This window comes from Strix aluco, chromosome Z, assembly GCF_031877795.1.
Source record: "Strix aluco isolate bStrAlu1 chromosome Z, bStrAlu1.hap1, whole genome shotgun sequence".
NCBI classification, from domain to species: Eukaryota; Metazoa; Chordata; class Aves; order Strigiformes; family Strigidae; genus Strix; species Strix aluco.
Genome location: NC_133971.1, coordinates 81,869,923 through 81,890,836, shown reverse-complemented (window position 1 = coordinate 81,890,836; position 20,914 = coordinate 81,869,923). Strand labels below are relative to the sequence as shown.

At 36.5% G+C, this 20,914-nt stretch overlaps 1 protein-coding gene across 1 annotated transcript in view; it reads right to left on the bottom strand.

The window, feature by feature from the left end:
* The window catches only part of NDUFS4 (NADH:ubiquinone oxidoreductase subunit S4), a 48,851-nt gene that overhangs the window by 13,170 nt on the left and 14,767 nt on the right, over window positions 1-20,914 (bottom strand). The window contains exon 2 of the mRNA XM_074813671.1: window positions 14,746-14,824. Within this exon, the coding sequence (XP_074669772.1) occupies window positions 14,746-14,824 (79 nt within the window). The remainder of the gene's footprint in view (window positions 1-14,745; window positions 14,825-20,914) is intronic.

Here is a 20,914-nt window from a genome sequence, read left to right as displayed (position 1 = left end):
ACCTCCCAGCAAGCTTCCAGCAACCACCCAGGATTTAGAGTCTTGATAGCTGCTCTCTTTTCAATACCAGAATTTCACACATTTCAATGACCATTATGACTTCAAAGAATCAAATTTTCATCATTGTCCGTCATCTGCCGGTTGATTTGTATAAAGGAGTTCTTCTGCATGCACTTCAGACAAAGGGCTTCTTACTTTCGTGGCTATATATCAAGTTTAAAAGTTCTGTTTGTGACAGTTGTGTCTGTGGTAAATTAGGGTAACACTGAAGGAGTGCAGCTGCTCTGCAGGAACCTCCTTTTTGGCATCATTTCACTTAAATAAAAACTGAATAATTAGCTTCTGCCTTTATTAAACCGCAAAAATGCCACTGGCCTTAGTAATTACTTCCGGTTGCTCCACCTACTTAACCTCAACAGTTTACACTTGTTAGAAAGGAGGGAAAGTAGAAGTTTTCTGTACTTTATAGGAGTTTACAACAGCTTGCTCTCTTCCCCACCCCCAACATGTTTTACCAGACTAAGTGCATGAAGTTTTGCTATAAATTCATGTTGCAATACACTTTCTTTAGGAGCTGTTATATCAAAGCACAGAACATCTTGCATAATACCCACAAAATAGCTGCTGCGAAAGGAGCTTTTTATTTAGTGTGCTCAGCTGCTTAGGCTGTAAGTCAGGAAGAGAACATTTATGTTTCTACACTTCAATACAGTATTTTTGAAACAAATGTAAGAGAACAGAATCTATTATGCAAATTGTAAGTGGAAAAATGGAGCAGAATGAACTAAATGTGGTCAGACAACATTTATCTAACAGCTACAGACATAACAAGGGGGGAAAAAAAGCACATTTGCCCTTAGGAAACTCTGTATCACACAGAATACAGTTTTCTCTCAGGCTTCACAATCATTTTGCATTATCACGGTAATCTGTGAACAACATGGTGTTACCCACAACGTGTTCTCCCATCTAACCATCCTGCAGAACAATTAATAAGGAAGTTGAGAAAACCAATGAAAGAACCATATTTGAAAAAAGAAAACTGAACACTGTAAACAGGATTCAATAATAATGATTGCATGAAAGCTTCCATTTAAAGAAAATCTCTTTCCATAGGCAGTTTTGCAGAACACGCTAAAGAGAAACTGGATATCGAGAAAAAGGTATGTTGAAAAGAGGGTCTAACAGAAGCAGAAATTGTCATGTTACTGGTATCAACATAAGTCCATTATAACACTTCTTAGACTACTGACTGCCATCATGCAGAGGTGTCAGCATCCAAAACAGTCCAACATTTGCAAGTGCTGTTAGTGTGAGCAAACTCTACCCAGCTGTGAAATACAAACTGGTGAAGAGACACTACTCTAACAGTCACTATGGCTAAGCATGTGCTGTTATCACAAAACCTCCTTGAGAACTTCCCCGTCATCCCACTGCACAAGGGTTCACTCCACTTTCTCAATATTTTGTATGCCCAATATTATTCCATGCCGCTTGTATGAAATACTACAAACATAATGGCAAAACACATCCCACACACCATTAAATGAATGTCTCTTGGATTTGTTCAGCGTGAATACAATGAAAGAGTAAACACGCATAACTGATTTGACTTCTAAAAATCCCAGATACCCTCTACAAACTGGAACACAACTTCACACTAGTAAGTAGAAAACTTCCCCCTCACCAACCCTTCTTTTGCATCTTAAAGCATTTTACTTATAGTTTGCATTACATTCTCGAATTTTGTATTCACATTTGTTTTCCTGCAAAAGTCACAGAAAGACTGTATTTATAAAGTAATTAATGGTAAATTATGGCAAAAGCTGCTGAGTTGTGCTTTTGTTAGTTTAAACCATAATACTAAAAAACAAAAATCTCAGATTTTGAACCTCTCAGTGCCCTGGCAAACCTCAAAACAGAGAAGCATTTTTCTTGACAAACATGCAAAAAACACCTATCATTCACCCTGCATCTAAAACAACATTTTAGAAATTTAAAAATGAAACATTCAAAACACGTAAGTCCCACTTTCAGCACAGTTGGGTATTTCATGCTCAGTACAGTTTTTCTGCCAAGAAAGAATCAAAGAGCAAGACAAAATGATTATTTATTAATAAATTATTTTTTTCCTCTAACAGTATGTCTTAGTTTTATAAATGTTGTTTGGGTAAATATCATTAAATTAAAGAGAAGGGGAATCAAATATCTGAGCTTACACTTTGCATTTTCTGTGTATGACTGGAATTAAGAAAATCATTAAATGGAGGAAAGTAGGGGCAGTCAGGGGAGAAGAATATATTTCATAAAAGTATATTGATGTTGCTACTAGTAGTCATCAGAGACTTCAGTGTGGTCATGACATTCTTCAAACTGAGGAAATGATAAACAGCGTGCTTGTCTCAGGGTGGAAAAAAAGTCTGAATTACAACAGACCTTGTAAATTACTTTTTCTTCTAACACAGCAAAACTTAGAGATAACATACCTTCTAGAACTCATTCAAAGCATATGTAAGCAAATCTTTTGCTTACATGCACACAAGTGGCTAGTGGGTTTTTCTTATTACCTGTGAGGCATTTAAAAATACAGTTTTCTACAGCGCACAACCTTCAAGCATTCTACAAGAACTTCAAAATCCTCAGATTAAAAAACCATGCAAAAAAAATAGACTACAGCAAAGTTTTTAGACCATAAACTTTCAAATAAAAGAAGAGGCAGTCTTAGTTTACCTGCATTTAGAAATAGGGTAACTGAACGATTGACATAATCTCATTCTTCAAATAATTTACAGCTACGGCAACACTCTACTGCCTTACTCCTCTCTCAGTTGGAAAACAAAAGACCAGGCAGGAAGGAGCTTTAAAGGAAAGAAGACAGAAGTAGTAACTGCTTGAGCCCACCTAGAACAGACAGCTTTATGCAGATTCCCCTGATTAGTTCAATTTTGTATATACTATTAAATAAATAGCATATTGTCGTTCACTTGCAGTTCAGTGATGGTGTATTCTTTCAAACAAAATGTATTCAAGTTCCAGTTCTGATTATTTATGCTATACTCCTAGCATTAGTCGCAATAAGCAGACTGGCTTGCAAAGCTAAACATAGTATTTCAAGAATATCTTGGTGAATTATTCACTAAAGATGACTCTTAAGCTTACAGTCTGTAAAATGGAGTTTTGATCATGGACACCCAAAGCCCTAACCAGCAGCTCAGGGTAGGGTCTTCCATATCTAAAGTACGAACCAAAATTCAGGTTACTCTTGCACATTGGGAACAATTTCTGCATTTTTTTTAGTAAAGTGGCATCAGAAACTCACAAAGTCCTTATTTTTTTACACTCATTAAAAGTTACCTGTCTTACAAAATAAATCGTAAGCATATGACTTAAGTGAATTTTAAAAAGTTACTCTTTTTCAGGAATTCTGTCAGGAATTAAAAAAATAACAGTTCAGATCTGCTTTATGCCTATTTGAAAACCTTACAAAGCCTCCTTTAAAGTACACATGGAGAAATTTTCCAAATAAGGCCCAGGTAGAGTTCCCAAATACAGGTACCATTTGTTTCACTATCTTCAGCCTTTGGAGGGGAAGGAGTCTAATCTGTGTTAAACGTGTGGCTGGGATGCTTTTTCTCAGTTTTGTGGAAAGCTCCCTTACCAGTTCAAGCTGCAAAAGACCCAAAAGAGCATGACATGCAGAGCCTAGCAGTGAACTGGGACACTACTTACACATAAGCAGTGCAATTAAAGCAAGTGAGGCAAGAACACCTTGGCCAATTCATACTCTAATCTGGACAGCAAATATCCTTAAATCTGAGCTGTTGTGATCAAATTTGGATGTACAGCAAAGTCTTAAGACTTGGTAACTCTAGTAAAACTTCCTATGTAAAAAAGATTATCACTACAGTATATGAAACAACCATCGTGGATTCAGTTTTAAGTAGCCATCTCCCTGGGCTGACAGCTAGAGCAAAGAACACCGATTTAAAAAAAAAAAAAAAAAAAAAAAATCATTATTGTGCATTCTGGTGTTCTTCTTCTTTCACCTCCCAATTACCTATTAATTCCCTATTTAAAGGTAGCTGTGGAACATCATTTAAGGATGAAAATTAGGCTTCCCTTTATTAAAAAAAGACATCCAATAAAGGTGGGGGTGAAAAAAAAAGAAACCAAAACCCAGTGTTTTAAAGTTTAACTTGACAATACTGTCACACCAGTGCATGGTCTGCTACTAAGAATAGTATTGAGAAATCCCGAGTTCATGTAAACCAATGCTTGTCTTAATTGTGATGCATGTTCTCTATTGTTTACATCTCCTTTATAAAGAAAGTGATTTCTGTAAATAGATCTTTGCCACTTAGTAACAAGTCGTGTGAGACTTAGGGGAGAAAAATAGAAGCAAATCCCCAATAAAGAAATGCAAATTTACAGCAAAAATCACTGTTGGTGCATGATTTTTAGAAGAAAAGTCGCATTTAAGAAATTACAAGGAAGTTAGACCTGTTAAAAGCTGTCCCTTACCCTAATGCAAGATGTAATGCTTCTGTGTAATATGCATGGACTTTAAAAGTTGAAAGAAAGTGCTAAATAGTGTACATAATTTCCATACACAGCAGGTAGTGAAGCAAGAAAAGAACTGACACAGTTACCCTCGTTAAAGAGATGCACAATAGAGAACTGTTATGCAGTGTTAGCGTACTGAAGGTCTATGCATCAGGGATGTTGCGGCTATTAACAGCTTAAATGTTCACTGTATTTTGTTAATTAGTGCATGCAGCTTTTAAGCCTTAAATGTGTTTCAGAAGGTTATTTTCTAACAGTAACACAGTCATGATTCCCTGGTGGGTATGGGAAGGGTTGATGGAGCTTCAACTGTTTCAACATCAATAAAATACACAGCTTAATACCGCTGGACAAAATGGTTTCTTAAAATTTATCTACATGGTTAGTTAACATGGAAGCTTTCTATAATGTCTCTCTAAAAAGCTGAATCATAACTAGAACGTTATTAGTGTTACTTCACATACTGTTTTTAGCTTGTTCTAGCTAGTAGTCTGTCCCTGTAATTTGTGCTTTGGTCTTTATATGTTTGGCCTTGAAGATTATTTTAGGACAGAAATCATGGTCTTACACTTTCTGATTCAATAGAGAGAAATTCATCACCAATTAAATTCAGTAACTCAACCCGATACACTACCTCTTTGCTTTCAGTCTTCTATTACGGGGGGGGGGGGGGGGGGAATCAAAAGAGAGTACAATGTACAATTGTATTTACTAAACAGTGATAAGAAAGTGAGAACTTTTACTGGAAACAGACATTACAGAATTTATTCAACTTCTGACTTATCAGAGAACCAGAATCAGTTGACCCAAGACTGCTTTCAACTGGAGTGGACATGGCAACAACAATGTGGTCCTAAGAAAATGCACCTAAGCAAAATTAAAAACAGGAGAATAAAGAATAAAATAGTAGTGCAAACTACAATCTTAAAAAAAACTTCTGCCTGGTTAACATGCTACTCAGTGAAAACTTTAAAATATATGATTGATGATGATGATGATGTTGGCCTATAAAGAAAAATACTGTTGTTTATTTTTATACATGAATATATGTGTACATCTATAAATCTATAAAATGAATCTGTAAGGAAAAAGTATCCATTTTTTCAGATGTTTGTAATCAGAACTACACACCACAGTCTTTAATTTTTTTAAAACGCTTGCACCATAATTATAACGTCTTTCAAAAAAATACGGTATTTGCTATGTCTTATCAGCATTTTGTAGAAATTCCTTATAGCTCAGCTTCTTCTCACTTGTTAACCCAGTTGTCAGGCTAACACATAATAGGATAAAAGTTATTTCCCCATCATGCAAACCAATGGGCTTTATGGAGTGAACCTCATAAACAAGACATCGAGAACTGGAAGAACATCTGGTTCCATTTCATCATTAATCTTCTGAGAAAGAGGAAGTAGTAAAGAAGCATCAAGCTTGCAGCATGACCAAGATGTTCAAGGATTCCCACAGGATTACTAGCTTTCCAGACAAGGAAAGATTTTCCTTTCTGACTTACATATATATACAAAAATTCAGAAAGACACATTTGAATGAACAGAAAAGAAAGAGCTCTACAAGAAACTGTTTATTCACTATTCCTGACAGGACAAGAAGAATTCATGTCACCTACAGAAATATTTCATAAGAGGGGATATTAACTTAGGTGTTCTAAAAAAGTTTCAGATAATTCTATTTTTTTATGAGAACATGAAAATACTATCTAGTCTTTAAAAAGCAAAACTACTAAACAAAACAGCTCCAAAAATGAAGTTACTTCTTACTCCTGTTGATTACTAGGCTGTATCAGTGGCTTCTTTTTATTCTTTCTAGCAGATTAGAAACATTGCCTGCATATTTAGACTTCTAAAACCAAACAAGTATCTGCATGTTGAATAACCTTTTGGAAGCCTGACAAACTAAACATGGCACAATGATACTCCTTTAATTTTTTCTGAGCAGCCATCATAGCATGCTCTTCAAAACCAGTATTCTTTGATAGAAAATTAAATACCATTTAATGAAACAAAAAAAATCACCTGCATCCCTTCAGAGACATATTCTTTGACCCAGTGCTCCAGACTAAAGCCTTGAAATTTTTGCACAAGGATGCTGCATGAAGGAAGCCCAGACAAAACAGACACTCGAGATCTTAGAAGGTTGTGTAACCTCAATCTCAGACACTTCTCCTTCCAATAATACGCAGAAGAGATAGCACTACCATGCACCAAAAAAAAGGCTCTCAGATGAAGAAAACCAAATCCTTTACCCTAACCTAAAACTAAAATAAATCTACATAGGGATGAAAGCGCAATTGCTCTCATTGATACAACTATGTATCACTTTATACCAGCTGCTGGGCTATACTTGCAAAACATGTAGTTTCCTAAACTGAAAAACAAAATTATCTCAGGCTGACGTTTAGTAATATAATAATATTTATTGCTCTTAAAAGACAGCTAAAGGTGATGGCAATTTCTTTACTTGGACGGTCAGGGTTATAGAAAGCTTCTTTATCACGAGGAGTAACTTGTTGCCCGCAGACATTCTTGTAGAAAGCACTTTATCGGTATCCAGCCAACCGGGTTTTCTAAACCACTGCAAGCTTCATCAAACACAACTGCATACAAAAACAAGTTGTAGCAAGCAGTATAGGCTGAATTGAGCTAGGATATTCCAACTGAAGAGGGATTTAATTGCCAAACAGCAAAATATAGTGAATTTGCACTACTAAAAATATGTACATAGCTAGATAATCATGTAAATACATACACAACTACACCTGAGCTTGTACTTTATTTAAGGCCAAATGCAAATACCAGCCAAAACTGTAAAGAAGAAACTGCCAAATTATTTAAATTAAAAAACAAAAAAATCACTGTTCACAAATAAATGTACGCTCTGACAGACCAGTGTGGTGTACAAGAAGTTAGAAGGATTATCACCACCCCAAAATCATTAAAACCTTTAAACTTCACATTAGCTGCTTGACAAGGTTATCCAAGGGAGTTTTTGCTTCCCAGAGCAGTCTTTCTTAGTCTTCACTGGGGGAAAAATAAATAAGAATTAAAAAAACCAAAACCAAACCAACAAGAAAAAAACCAACTTGTTAATAGATTATGTTTTGCAGCAAAAATGCAGATTCACAAATAAACTATCAGTGACCACAAAAAGTAAAGGCCTTTATGTATTCAACTCTATGCAAGACCACTCTTAAATTAGACACTTTTATTAAAGTAGATGTATATGTATTTTCACTTGTGAATAGCCTTCTCTTTTGAATAGTTCACTTTTATTGAAAGAATGCATTTAATTTTCAAATAAATCTCTCCACTGGAAATTAGTATCATCCAAGTGTCAAACATCACCACTGCAGATGACTGAATGCAAACTAAACACTATTGAATATGAAGTGAAACAAGAGGACAAGATACACTGTATTAAATATTTTATAAACTACCAGCAAACAATTTTCTTTTATCTTGAATCTCAAATACAACACAGTTCAGATAAGCTGGTCACCTGCTCACTTGACACAACTGTGATAGAAGAAAGTACTTCTCCAAATCACAGCCTTTATATACAAGGCTACTTTGGCCAAAGCTAGAAACTTTCTCAAAACATATCTGCAAAGTAAAGCATGGGACAAACACTTTTATTAATCTCAATTTACATAACACATTTATTCATTTTTCATTATTCTGAAGCAAAATGCAAGCTGCTGATCTAACCAAGAAAAAAAAAATATATACAAGGAATACAATCTACAAGAGAGAAATTTGGGGCTAAGGGGAGGGGATGGGTAACTCTCTCTGAAGCCCCATACAGATTTCCATACTGGTACCTTGTACCCTTTGAATACAACAACTCCTCATCATAGAGTCATACAAATAAGGCACACAAAAATTTGTAAGTTACATTCCTCATCTGAAGAGGAATGCTGTCCTGAACTGAATCCTTTATGGTAACCAGTTGAATAAATATTGCAGCTAGAGTGGATTAAATGAAGAAAAGATTATTCTAAATTCTTTTATCCCATTAAGTTACTTTAGGAACAGCTTGAACTCACCCTCAGGGAATAACCCCCAAGGGGTTAACAGCATTTTGAAAAACCAAAACATAGAACATCCACTATATCCTTATTATCTAACACAGTGGTAATGCTTGGAGAATTCTTGGCTGAATAGTACTTTCAAGACAAGGAAATCTAGTAAGCCTGTCTTTAATAAATGCATACTTTGCCAAGTGTTTCTCCTTCACCGAGTTGCAAAAACAGCTTCTATACACAGTCTTCAAATGCAAGGCCACACTGCCTCTCACATAACTTTATGATATATCACTGCTTTGGTTTTTCAGAGTAGTGTATATTACATACTCTCAGTTCTTGGTAAAAGCTGCTAGCAATGATCACACTTTAAAAAGCATGTTAAAGCTTGATTTGTTCTGTTCTTTGTTTCACAGCACTATAGACTATCAGATTGAGATTTGAAGAAGTTTCATCATTCCAGGCTATTTTTCACTTGTTTGTATATTTTCTTTTGAGCTGCAGTATTATCACTGTTTATTATAGTAAATTCTATGCTTCTCTAATAAAACAAAGATTATACAATTTCACTAATTTCTAAGTCTAGCCAAAATTGGGATTTGGATGGTGAACAAACTATGACTCAATCCTGAAAACACCGTGTGATGTTTGCTAATAATGCAGTCTTCTAGAAAAAATGGACTGGAGTGTTTCCGCAACTTTTTTGCTGAAGAGGTTCATGTTCCGAGAATCCTGTTAATACACTGCTATTCCTGGATTATCCAGTAGTAAACACTACAACCCACACTAACTGCTACCTCTGGACAGCCAAGAGAAAGCTGCTAAGATTCTTGATACCAATTTCACAGTAGTTATTAGAATCACAGAATCATTTAGGTTGGAAAAGACCCTTAAGATCATCAAGTCCAACTGTAAACATAACACTGCGAAGTCCACCACTAAACCATGTTGCTAAGCACCACATCTACACTTCTTCTAAATACCTCCAGGGATGGTAACTCAACCACTTCCCTGGGCAGCCTGTTCCAATGCTTGACAACCGTTCCGGTGAAGAAATTTTTCCTAATATCCAACTCATTTCCTCTTGTCCTATCACTTCTTACCAGGGTGAAGAGACTGACAGCCACCTTGTTACAACCTCCTTTCAGGTAGTTGTAGAGAGCAATAAGGTCTCCCCTCAGCCTCCTTTTCTCCAGGCTAAACAACCCCAGTTCCCTCAGCTGCTCCTGATGGGACTTGCTCTCTAGACCCTTCACCAACTTCGTTGCTCTTCTTTGGACACGCTCCAGCCCCTCAATGTCCTTCTTGTAGTGAGGGCCCCAAAACTGAACACAGTATTTCAGGTGTGGCCTCACCAGTGCCAAGTACAGGGGGACAATCACTTCCCTAGTCCTGCTAGGAACTACTTCTGATACAAGCCAGGATGCTGCTGACCTTCTTGGCCACCTGGGCACACTGCTGGCTCATATTCATCTGGCTGTCAACTAACACCCCCAGGTCCTTTCCTGCTGGACAGCTTTCCAGCCACTCTTCCCCAAGCCTGTAGTGTCACATGGAGTTGTTGTGACCCTGGTGCAGGACCCTGCACTCAAGCCTTGTTGAACATCATGCAGTTGGCCTCGACGCATCAATCCAGCCTGTCCAGATCCACCTGTAGAGCGTTCCTACTCTCAAGCACATGAACATTCCTGCCCTACTTGGTGTCCTCTGGCTCCAGTACCCTGAGGAACACCACCTGTGACCATCTGCCAACTGGATTTAACTCCATTCTCCACAACTCTTTGGGCCCAGCCATCCAGTCACTTTCACCCAGTGAACAGTACACCTGTCCAAGCCACGAGCAGCCAGTTTCTCCAAGGAGAATGCTGTGGGAAACAGTGTCAAAGGCTTTACTAAAGTCTAGGTAAAAAACAGCTACAGTCTTTCACTCATCCACTAAATCCACTTATTAATGCACTTTGGCCTAGGTTGCTGCAGTACACAGCATTTATTGCTCCTCTTGAACATCATCTGAAAATTCGGAACCGCTCATCCTCATAAAGGGGTTCAGATTTTCAGCACCCAATTTGGTGTTTGCGAGTTATCTTTAGTGACTTATGTAGAGTTTGTCTAGAATCAGAAGGAAACTGGCCCTCTGCTGAGGTTCAGTACTGAGACTTCTGAACCATTTCTGAAAAAAGAAAGTTAGTTAACAGTATAGACAAAATAATTTCAGGACAGGTGCTGAAATGTCAATAGCATCATTGTAGTTATCCTGTCATGCATATAATAGAGTCCATCTCTACATATTCTCACAATGCTACAAAAGCTGTCTTAGCACCATTTCAGTTGCACTTGATAGCACTGCTCTTGAATGCTTAACTCTGTCTAGCAACTCATCCTATTTTATCTTGGCCTGATACAGAATAAAAACATCTGTAAGATGGATGTAACTAATAGCTGATCCTTAACCACAGTTCCACAATCTTTCTAGCGTCTCCCCAGTGACCAAACTCTACAACTGGTCTTGCAATAATTTCTGCTGGTACAGAGGTACAGCATATACATTATCAGTGGAATATTCTGCTTTAGAGATGTAAAGGATATATTCTGGCAGTTGTTCTAATTTTGAAATATTCTTGCAATATTGGTATCACTTAACCACTACAAAAGTCCTTTTATTGGCAAATATTTGGGGGTACCTTCCAATTGCAGACAGCAACTTTCACAGAAGTGCCTAACCTGTAGAAACTCCATTCTAGACACTGACAATGGAGCATTACCAGCACTGACTGAGAAGCCTGCTTAAAGCACACACACTGAACTGGACGACTTTTAGCTACAACAAACAGTACCGATGCACCCAACTAATGACAACTGAAACAAATCACAGTGATTTAAAACAGTTCAAACCCCCACTTTAGGCAAAACCACTGAAGCTTTTTATAATGATGATGGAAGCTATGTTATTCCATACGCACAAACAGTTAAATCATTTGGAACACTACCTGAGGGAGATTTGCTGCAGGCAGCCCTTGTTCTCTATAGCCCAAATTTCCTAATGCAAGCAGAGTCTTGAGAGACTACTTTTCACACAGCTATTTGTCCAGACTCTTGGAATATGACCTAACTGGTGGCCAGAGATTCAAAATGTGATGCAAGAACTATATTTCTGTTTAGCTTTGTTCATTTTGTATGTCATTTTCTGCTGATTTAACTGTTAGTTAAAAGTTATTTTATTCAATATTCACTGAAAACAGCTAGTAACTGAGACAAAGATATCATTTCTTGGATGTGTTCTATACAAGCTGAGCATTTAACTCCTTTTACATTTAAGAATATCACTTTTTTCCAATATGAAAAATGAATGTGGTCTAAACTATTATATTTTCTACTATTTCATTATAACTAATTTTTCTGTTGTATTCAACACATGCTGAGCTGCAGTAAGAAGGTGACTACTACTTAATAATTCAATGTCAGGATGCTCTTTCCCCTTCTATTTCATTTGTGTTTCCCAAGACAAGGTATATTTTAGTACTTACAGAACCAAATGGGACTCTAGATAATTCAAAGGAATTCCTGTTGATCAAGTTTTAGCATATACATGTACACACAGGAATACAAGGTCTACAAAAGCACTGGAAATAGACAGATTAATTCAACTACAATATGCAGTTAAAAGTTTTCAATAACCACAGTGTTACTCTACTAGCCTCATAAACATCAACTCACAGAAGAGTTCAGTCACAAGAGGAGCAAGGCAAACAAGGATAACCACATACCATTTTCCGCCTATTCTTGCTTCTTCTTTCTGATATGCATGTAAAAACCACCCATAAGATGATGTCAGGCTTTTTAAAAAAATAAAAATATTACAAAGCCAACAAACCCATCAAAATATGATTTAATGATTTCTAACAATAAGATGCATGTATCTGGCAGTAATACAAGAGGAGGGGTCTTTTTTAACTAAAAGTTAAATATGAACTTCTGGAATACAGTTTAATTACAACTTGCATGGAAATAGTAGTCATTATGCTTAGCAACAATATTTAAAAACCAGAAAATTTATGTAATGTGTTAAATCAGTTTTAATGGGTTGCAATTAATCCTGCTTAAAATTATGAAATATACTGCAACAACCTTAAAATATGTTAATACGGTACTCTATTTTAACAGGTGTCTAGAGAACTCCTAATCCTGAAAGAGTTGAAAACCACATCAAAACTCTTTGTGAAGATTTTCCTTGCTAATGGAATAGAAATTTTTCCCCATTAATAGGACATCAATTATTGGATATTTTACGGCATTATGGAAACTCCTTCAAAAACTTAACTAAATCCACAAATGAAAATTTTAAAATAATATTCTACTTTTCTACCATTTTGTTTCAGGCCCCACAACAATCTGGAAGAAGGTTTGTGCATATAAAACATGCACCTACGTGCACAATATTATAGGAAAATACTATTCAGTCTGACATTTAACCTAATACTTGAAAGAACTGAGGGTAAAATAATAATTTAGATACATTATATGTATCAAAATTAAACAAGATTATTCAATGGCTGCTACTATGAGATCTCAAAAAAATTCCCAGCAACTACGATATGAGCATCTTCAACTTGATGAGAACATATGACATTAGAAATAATCACTTCATTTACAATTCATTTACACTACCAATAAGATAACAGAATAGGTGTATTTCAAATTAGTATCACTTTAATTCAACTGGAAGTATAAACTCTCATAGCTAGGCAGGGTAATGTACAACCCTAACTTAGGATAATATACATTTAAATACAAAGTGGAAGATAGAAGAGTATTTATTTTGTGGGTCTGTCTTCGCACTATAGCGTCTTTCAGATCTATGTATCCATCATCCAAGACCACAATAGGGAAATGTGATACTGTAAATTCAGGAAATATAAAAACTCTATTTAGATTTTTTTTTTTTAATGTTAAAGAACAGTGCTACAATAATCAAATGCAATTCATAATTTGTTGAGGGAAATGTACGTCTATTGACTTGGTGAATCTTACTTACACAGTGACTCATGAACTCTTCTAAATTAAATTAAATTTCCTGAATCCCAAGTTATGCAACTAGATTAGCAAGATGATCACGTTCTCTAGAATACAGTATTAATTTTTTCCCTAATTTTTAAATTTAAAATTATACTATTACTTTTTAAATTCTGAAAAGTTTACAAAAGAAATAATATTTGTTAACCTATGAGTAGATTAGTATTGCTACATCTATATTACAAAGCATGAGGAAAAAAAGCCCTGAAGAGTTGTTAAAGTAGGTGTGGTTTTTTTCGAATAGCCTGTTAAACTTCAACTTGTAGTTATCATTTCAAATGTTCAATTTATAAATACAAATTCCAAATATTTCTTAAGTATTTAATATAGCTTCAGGGATATGAGAAAGTCCACACAATATGAACTGTCTGGTACATATGATGGGAATTTTTTTTTCCTGAAGATTCAAAGTGATATGAAAACCAATGAAAAGCATGCTTCAGCTGTGACGCATTCCCCCCAGAAGTCTTACAAAAATTATACTATTGAATAATGTAAACATAAGTGTCAGGTTGCATCTAGAGTAACAGACCACACATTATGGAAGAACTTACAAGAAAGATTGCCAAATTTCTGATCTGCTACTGATTAGCAGAAGAATGTTATGCATTTGTTCCTAGTTGTAATCTAACCTTCATGCATATTCAAAAGCTAGAGTATATGTGCATAGTAACAATAAACTTGCATGATGCTTCTTTACACGGTTTCTTCAGTAATACGGGTCCTAATGAAGATAATTTCAGAAGGCTGGCAAATTCTGTATAATTTCACTACACAGAAAATATACCCAGATTTCAATAAGAATAAACATCTCATACTGGTCCTTGGCCATAACATAATAATAAACAAGGTACTCATCATTTTATATTGCTTAACACTTTGAATGCTGCATTTCCTTCACATCCTTATGTTTTACTAATGTTCCCCTTTTAAAAATGTATGAAGGATTGCTGCTTTGTAGTTCACATTTATACAGCTTTCCTAGAAGAACACAGAATACCACACTGAATGCCTATTGTGCAGAAATAACCCTGAAGGCTGTATCATAGCAGTATGCAGTAGAAAACCCTTACCAATTTTTCATCAACTGTGATGAGTTGCGTGTCTCGAGTCTGGTCCTGTGCCAGCCGCCATGTGGAAGTGCTCAGTGACCTGCGGTGCAAGACTTGAAGTTAAAAAATGATTCATGCAATGAGAAAATAGAGGCAGACAAATCTTACATAAACAAGTTACTTTAACAATATCCGTCTTGTAAAAAAAATTGAAGAGGGAGAGATGAGGGCACAAAAATCCTTTTTCTCCCCAATTAGTTCTGTCTGCTGAGTTTTTGGCAGACTCCCACTTTGCAGTTCACAACAGGCTGCACTTTATGTCAGCCTACAGGCTCCCTGTCACAGAGGGACTGCCAGTGGCAAGGACTGTACTGCTCTATATGAATGTACAGTAGCTGGTTTGTCACGAACAGACAGAAAAATACAAGACTGCTGCAAGCATTCTGGAACTCTGATCTTAAAATGATGGCATCAGAGGAAAAAAATCCTAAATCTATTTGAAATGGTAAAGCTCCAGTTCTACACTTCAACAACAGAATATTAACAAATTTTAAAAATAAAAAAAACCACCAAAACCCAACAAAATTCAAACAAAATTTTCTCATTTTGAGTAGGCAAAGCTCACAAGTATTTTGCTTCATTTCTAAATCGGTATGGGTCAGCTTATTTGTTTCCAAGAAATCTTCTTGCGTAATTACTGTAAAGTGCAGATGGAAACACACAACCCAATTCCACATCACTGAATTAAGAAGTAAAATTTGCCCTTAATTTGCATTATGTCACTAATGTCAGGATTGGGCCATTTGAGTACAAATCATTTTTTGGCAAAATAATGCAACAGCAACTGAAACAAGCCAAAATGCCCAATTCTCTGAGCTAAGTGTGTTTCACATGTAATTAAGGTCATTTTAAACAAATGAGGCACAAAAGTGCAAGAATATAGACAACTGAACGGTAAGAGGGACTAAGCCACTTTCGTTTCAACTGTTCTTCAGAAGATTACCTAATTTGGGAAGCCAGACATGCTTGCAAGATGCAAATGAACATTGAGATTCTGCCTATGTGATACTTAAAACTGTACTTCTAGTAATTTAACGCTACTGGTAATGTTTATTAATTTTTGAGGAAACCATCTAGTAATTTAACGCTACTGGTAATGTTTATTAATTTTTGAGGAAACCATCCACAAGTGCCTTTAAAAACACCACAGCTTTTAAAGTCAAATTCCAAGACTTTCAGAAAATCTGGAATACTATCGAAACTAACTCCTCCCCACATAAACTATAACTCTGAAATAGTCAATAGCGTGAAAGGTGTCTCAGGACCAGATATTCTGCACACAATCATTCAAAACCTGTAGAAGTTACAGAATCACAGAATGGGTTGGGTTAGAAGGGACGTTAAAGATCATCTAGTTCCAACCCCCTGCCATGGGCAGGGACACCTTCCACTAGACCAGGTTGCTCAAAGCCCTGTCCAACCTGGCCTTGAACAATTCCAGGGAAGGGGCAGCCACAGCTCCTCTGGGCAACCTGATCCAGTGTCTCACCACCTTCACAATGAAGAATTTCTTCCTTACATCTCATCTAAATCTATCCTTAAAACAGCATATCTTCCACCACATTCTACTAAGCCAAGGAAACATGGAAGACCTAACTGGGGGAACAGTCTCCACATAACACATGAATCTACCATGTCTTCTAATTTCAAATCCCTCCCTAATTTTTGTCAATTCTGGTGAGAATGCATTTGAAGATATGAACTTGATGATTTAATTTAGCTGCACTGGATTTAACACATTAAGTAAACATTCAGTTTTCAGACATTAGCATGGTAAAGTTTTTTAGGAGGTAAAACCTACACTAGAAAGGAATTTTGAATTATAAAGAAAGCCACAAGAATCTTATAAAACTAAGCAACTGGACCAAAGTTCAGTTCAGTAATATTTCAAATGCAGATTCCCACAAATCTATACTTCTAATGCAGATTACACTCTACTAAATTACCTTCCATTTGCCAGTAACAACTTCAAAAAATTTCCACATCATGAAAAAAAACCTTAAAGAACAAAGTTTATAGATCCACCCAACTCTGACATCAACAGACACATCTATTTCTATCTAAAATGACAAAATCTGTCTGGAAGGGTACTGTGAAGAACAAGATGAAGTTTTCAAGTGCAAGGGAGCACAAGAATTTAATAAACGTCAAAATTATAACTACTGTATTAGCTCAGAATCTCTGTCCCAGAGAGCTTCTGGCTCAACATAGCTGTCATTTTTTAATTTGTACATGTAAAGCAATACATCATAAAACCAGGATAGACTGATACTGCAGTATGCTACAAGAAATGGCTCTTAGATGGTCCTTATTCAAAAAAACACCAAGAGAGAAGCTATCCTAAAAACCTTCACAACAGCAGCATTACACTTGAGTTCCAGTGGTAAGCAGCTGAAGCCACAAAGTTTCCAACCTTAAACCAGGCAAAAACATTGTAATAGGAAAATTAGTTTCTCCCCAAATTCAGGAATTTTAGTATCAAAGTAGTATTCTGCGGGTATTCTAGAACTTTGTGTGCTACAGTGTTCACTATACTACTTAATATATGGCCAAAGGACACCAGATTATGCAATCAAATTAGTCCTTTCTGGATAGAAAATACTCTAAACTATAAATCAGAAAGTACTCTAAACCCTGCTCTGTGAAGAGGTCTGATGAGTTTGTAAAGACTTGAGTATGCCAGGTCTTAAGTAATAAGCCTTATCAGAACCACACTTCCTTTTTTTGTAACATAATTGCAATTTGGAACAAAATTTAGCACGATTCAGTTTGAATTTGGTTGGGGTTTTTTTGGGTTTGTTTTGTCAAATGTGGAAAAGCATTAGTCAGCTTTGAAAAGTATAAATGTCATGCCCTTCCAAAATTATTTCCACTTAACATTGCGTCATTTGACATTGTTTTTACTCAGATGATTGCTGATTTTGGAAATTTCTGTACTTCCAGAAAAAAAAAAAAAAAATTAGAGTGATTTCATACCATTATAGTTACCAGGGAATAAATAGCAGGGTAAAATTCCACCAGATTAAAGGTGAGCAGAATCTCTCTCTGAGATGCCTCTACACTGCATACAGAGAGAGCTGGTTTTTTTGCATAATATGTCTTTGTTTAGTGGGATAAATTTTGCAAGGCATCACACTGTACAGCTTTCCATGATGTTTTAGCTCTTCTTCTACAAAAGCAGACAGACCGTTTACTAGACTAAGTCAACTTCTGCTACACTTCACCATTTTTCAAAGCCATTTCTCTTGACTACACCTTTCTAGAAAAAGCACAGCTGTTACTGGAATTTGCAACCTTCTGTATTTCTTAAATATCCAGCTTTCTGTCCATCCCTGGATTGCAATGAGTTGGAAAAAACATACTTTCCTTAAGAACTTCCTATTTAAAAAGTGGTTGTAAACTGGCATTTGGACTAGATTAGGAATGTGAACTATAAATCCATGGAGGTGTGCCTGTGTAAAAACATAAAACACCAGTTCTTCTTTAAAGATTACAGTCTATTGATATTTGCATTTGTTACATCTCTTATAGGAAAGTAACCTGGAGCTTAGAAATACCGGCAACTCTGAAATACCACATGCTATGAAATACTACTATCGAAAAGTTAATAGGAAGTGTTACTTGATTCCCAGAGCACTTGTTTAATTTTCAATAGGTTTCACTGCAAGTTTGTCCCTAACGTCAGGCACTTAACTGAGGAGATAACCAGGAAACAGGCCTCTTTCACACAATCCTCTCTTTTCAAACTCCCACAATGACAAGTATCATTTCATCACTCAAGTTTCCCCTTCGAAATTGTATAAACTTTACATATTCGTTTAATCTGAATGCAAAATAAATGTTGTAATCTAAATCACTTAACTGACCAGATAGTGTAAACCCTTTATTCTGCCCTCAACAGTAATTCTCACAAAATTCCCAATTAATACTTGCCTCTACCCACATCCACCTCGACCTTTAGGCAGCTTTTGTGACAGATAACTTGCTGAAGTATAAAACATACTTTTTACAGTTTCATTCTCACAATGTTCTCCTCCTTTCTTGTACTACTGACCTCTGGAAAGATAATCTGCTTTCTTCCTTTCTCTTTGTAAGCAATATGGGTCCACACTACCCCATTTTGCCTTTTTTTGACTGCTTATGCATTTTTTTTTCCCCTGTCAAAACATCTTGGGACGAGGCCTTAAGAACAGGAAGTTCTATGTCTTACCCTGTTCCAAGACTAATCAAACTCTGATTTAAAATTACTGTACACAGAATAATTTAATCACTACTAAATAGACCAGCAATGTAATTCTAAAGTTCAGAAACTATACAGAAAGTTTTACACGTAATAGCTAGCAACAAAACCCACTATCATCTACGCTCATTAACGTCCCATTCAAAACACAGATCAGACAAACTTCCTTCACATTACTATCTAATAAACAAAATGGGATGAGACTCCAAGCTGGCCACAGCTCCATTGTGGATCTGTCCAAACATTTTCCTTATAGTAAGCTCCTACTGATGGACAAACGAGCTTTTAAATGTGAAAGCCTGCGTTTATTAGAATAGTTCGCTTTTTAAAACAAAATCCCTTCAAAATTATGTGGACAAAAGTAAAATTGCAGATCCTTTCCCACAGTATCCCCACATTAATGTATATGGCTAATCCAATATGCAGCTTCTTGGATTACAACCAACCCTTCACAAGGTCTTCTAGACCCCAAAACGTTTTCATCAAGGAGGCCTGGCTGTATGGCTGGTGAAGAGGACACTTAATCAACAGGGACTCAAACAGCAAAATTCTCCTCTTGCTGAAGTTTGCCTTTCTGGGCCTCTTCCTTCAGATGCATGTGGCATCACACTCCTCCTCCCCAAGTATATTCCCTCTCTCAAATCTCCTAGTCGCTCTCTCAGTGGAAGATTCCTTCTTTGTTTCTACATGTTAGCCTGTCACACAAATACGGAGGTGTCTTTCTCTTCCCACAGACATGGGTAACTTGGTTTGAATTTACAGCAGCTCCTCTGGCTACAGAGACCACCACTCAAATTGTCATTTGGTTTGCAATTACGAAAGCAGTATTTTCTCCCGACCCCGAATTGTGTTGGGCATTTAAGTTCCTTAGACTTGATCTATATGATCCTGTATCATCACTTTACACTAATCAATTTCTGTAGTTATCATGTATCCTGGAAAAACAAATGCTATGATCATCTAACCCCATGTCAGCCGTGAGAAGCATTTACTCCCCCTTCCACCACCATCTGCTGTTCTAGCAAAGTCACAAATGGGTCCCCCATCTCTGCTACACAGATGGAGGGGTCCATTGAAAAGCCGTTGGAAATTCTCCTGTCTTCACTGCAATATTCACACCAGTATCAGGTCCCACTGTGGGATAAAAACCTAGCAGAGTTTCTTGTTGCTGAGGTCATACTTATGTCTCCTCTTTTCTTCCTGCATTAGAGGCCCCAGCTCTGTTGATGCCATTAAACAGTTCTGTTGAACAGAAGAAACCAAACAGTAAAAAAACCAGTAAAATGTCTTTTGTGATATCAGGATGAAGGATATAAGGCATCTGACTTGAACATTCATCTTGGTAGTTTTGGGTGTCTGTATTCAATCTCTAAAATTCAACAAATCTGAACTTCTTCAACATCTGCTAAATAACCTATGCTTAACCCCTTTATGCTTTCAGTTTTTAACTGTATAAATGGAAAAACAAATGGAAGTCTTACAGAAGCGAATGCCTGCCGCAGAGCCTCTGGAAATGTTGTGAAGAATCCTCCACAAGCCTAGTGGAAGGTGAGAAGCAGCCATATTTTTACAAGGCATGAACTTGCCTTCCATGAAGAGCAACACTGCGACCAACATGTTACACAACATCCAGATGCAAAAACTTGCATTTACCTGATATAATTCAGTAGCTGAGATTGAATTAATCGCCCAAGAAAAGGCTCCTTAACCTCTTTATGCAACACATCTGACTGTTTTGATCTATTAGCACCCCCTTTTGGTCAGCTGTTGGAGATATGTTAAAGAAAACCAGGTATCACAGCACAGGTAATCAGATCACAACACAGAGATGAAACAAAGTCTTGAAGAAAACCTCATGTGCCTCATGAAAAATGAAGGCAGCTATTAAGG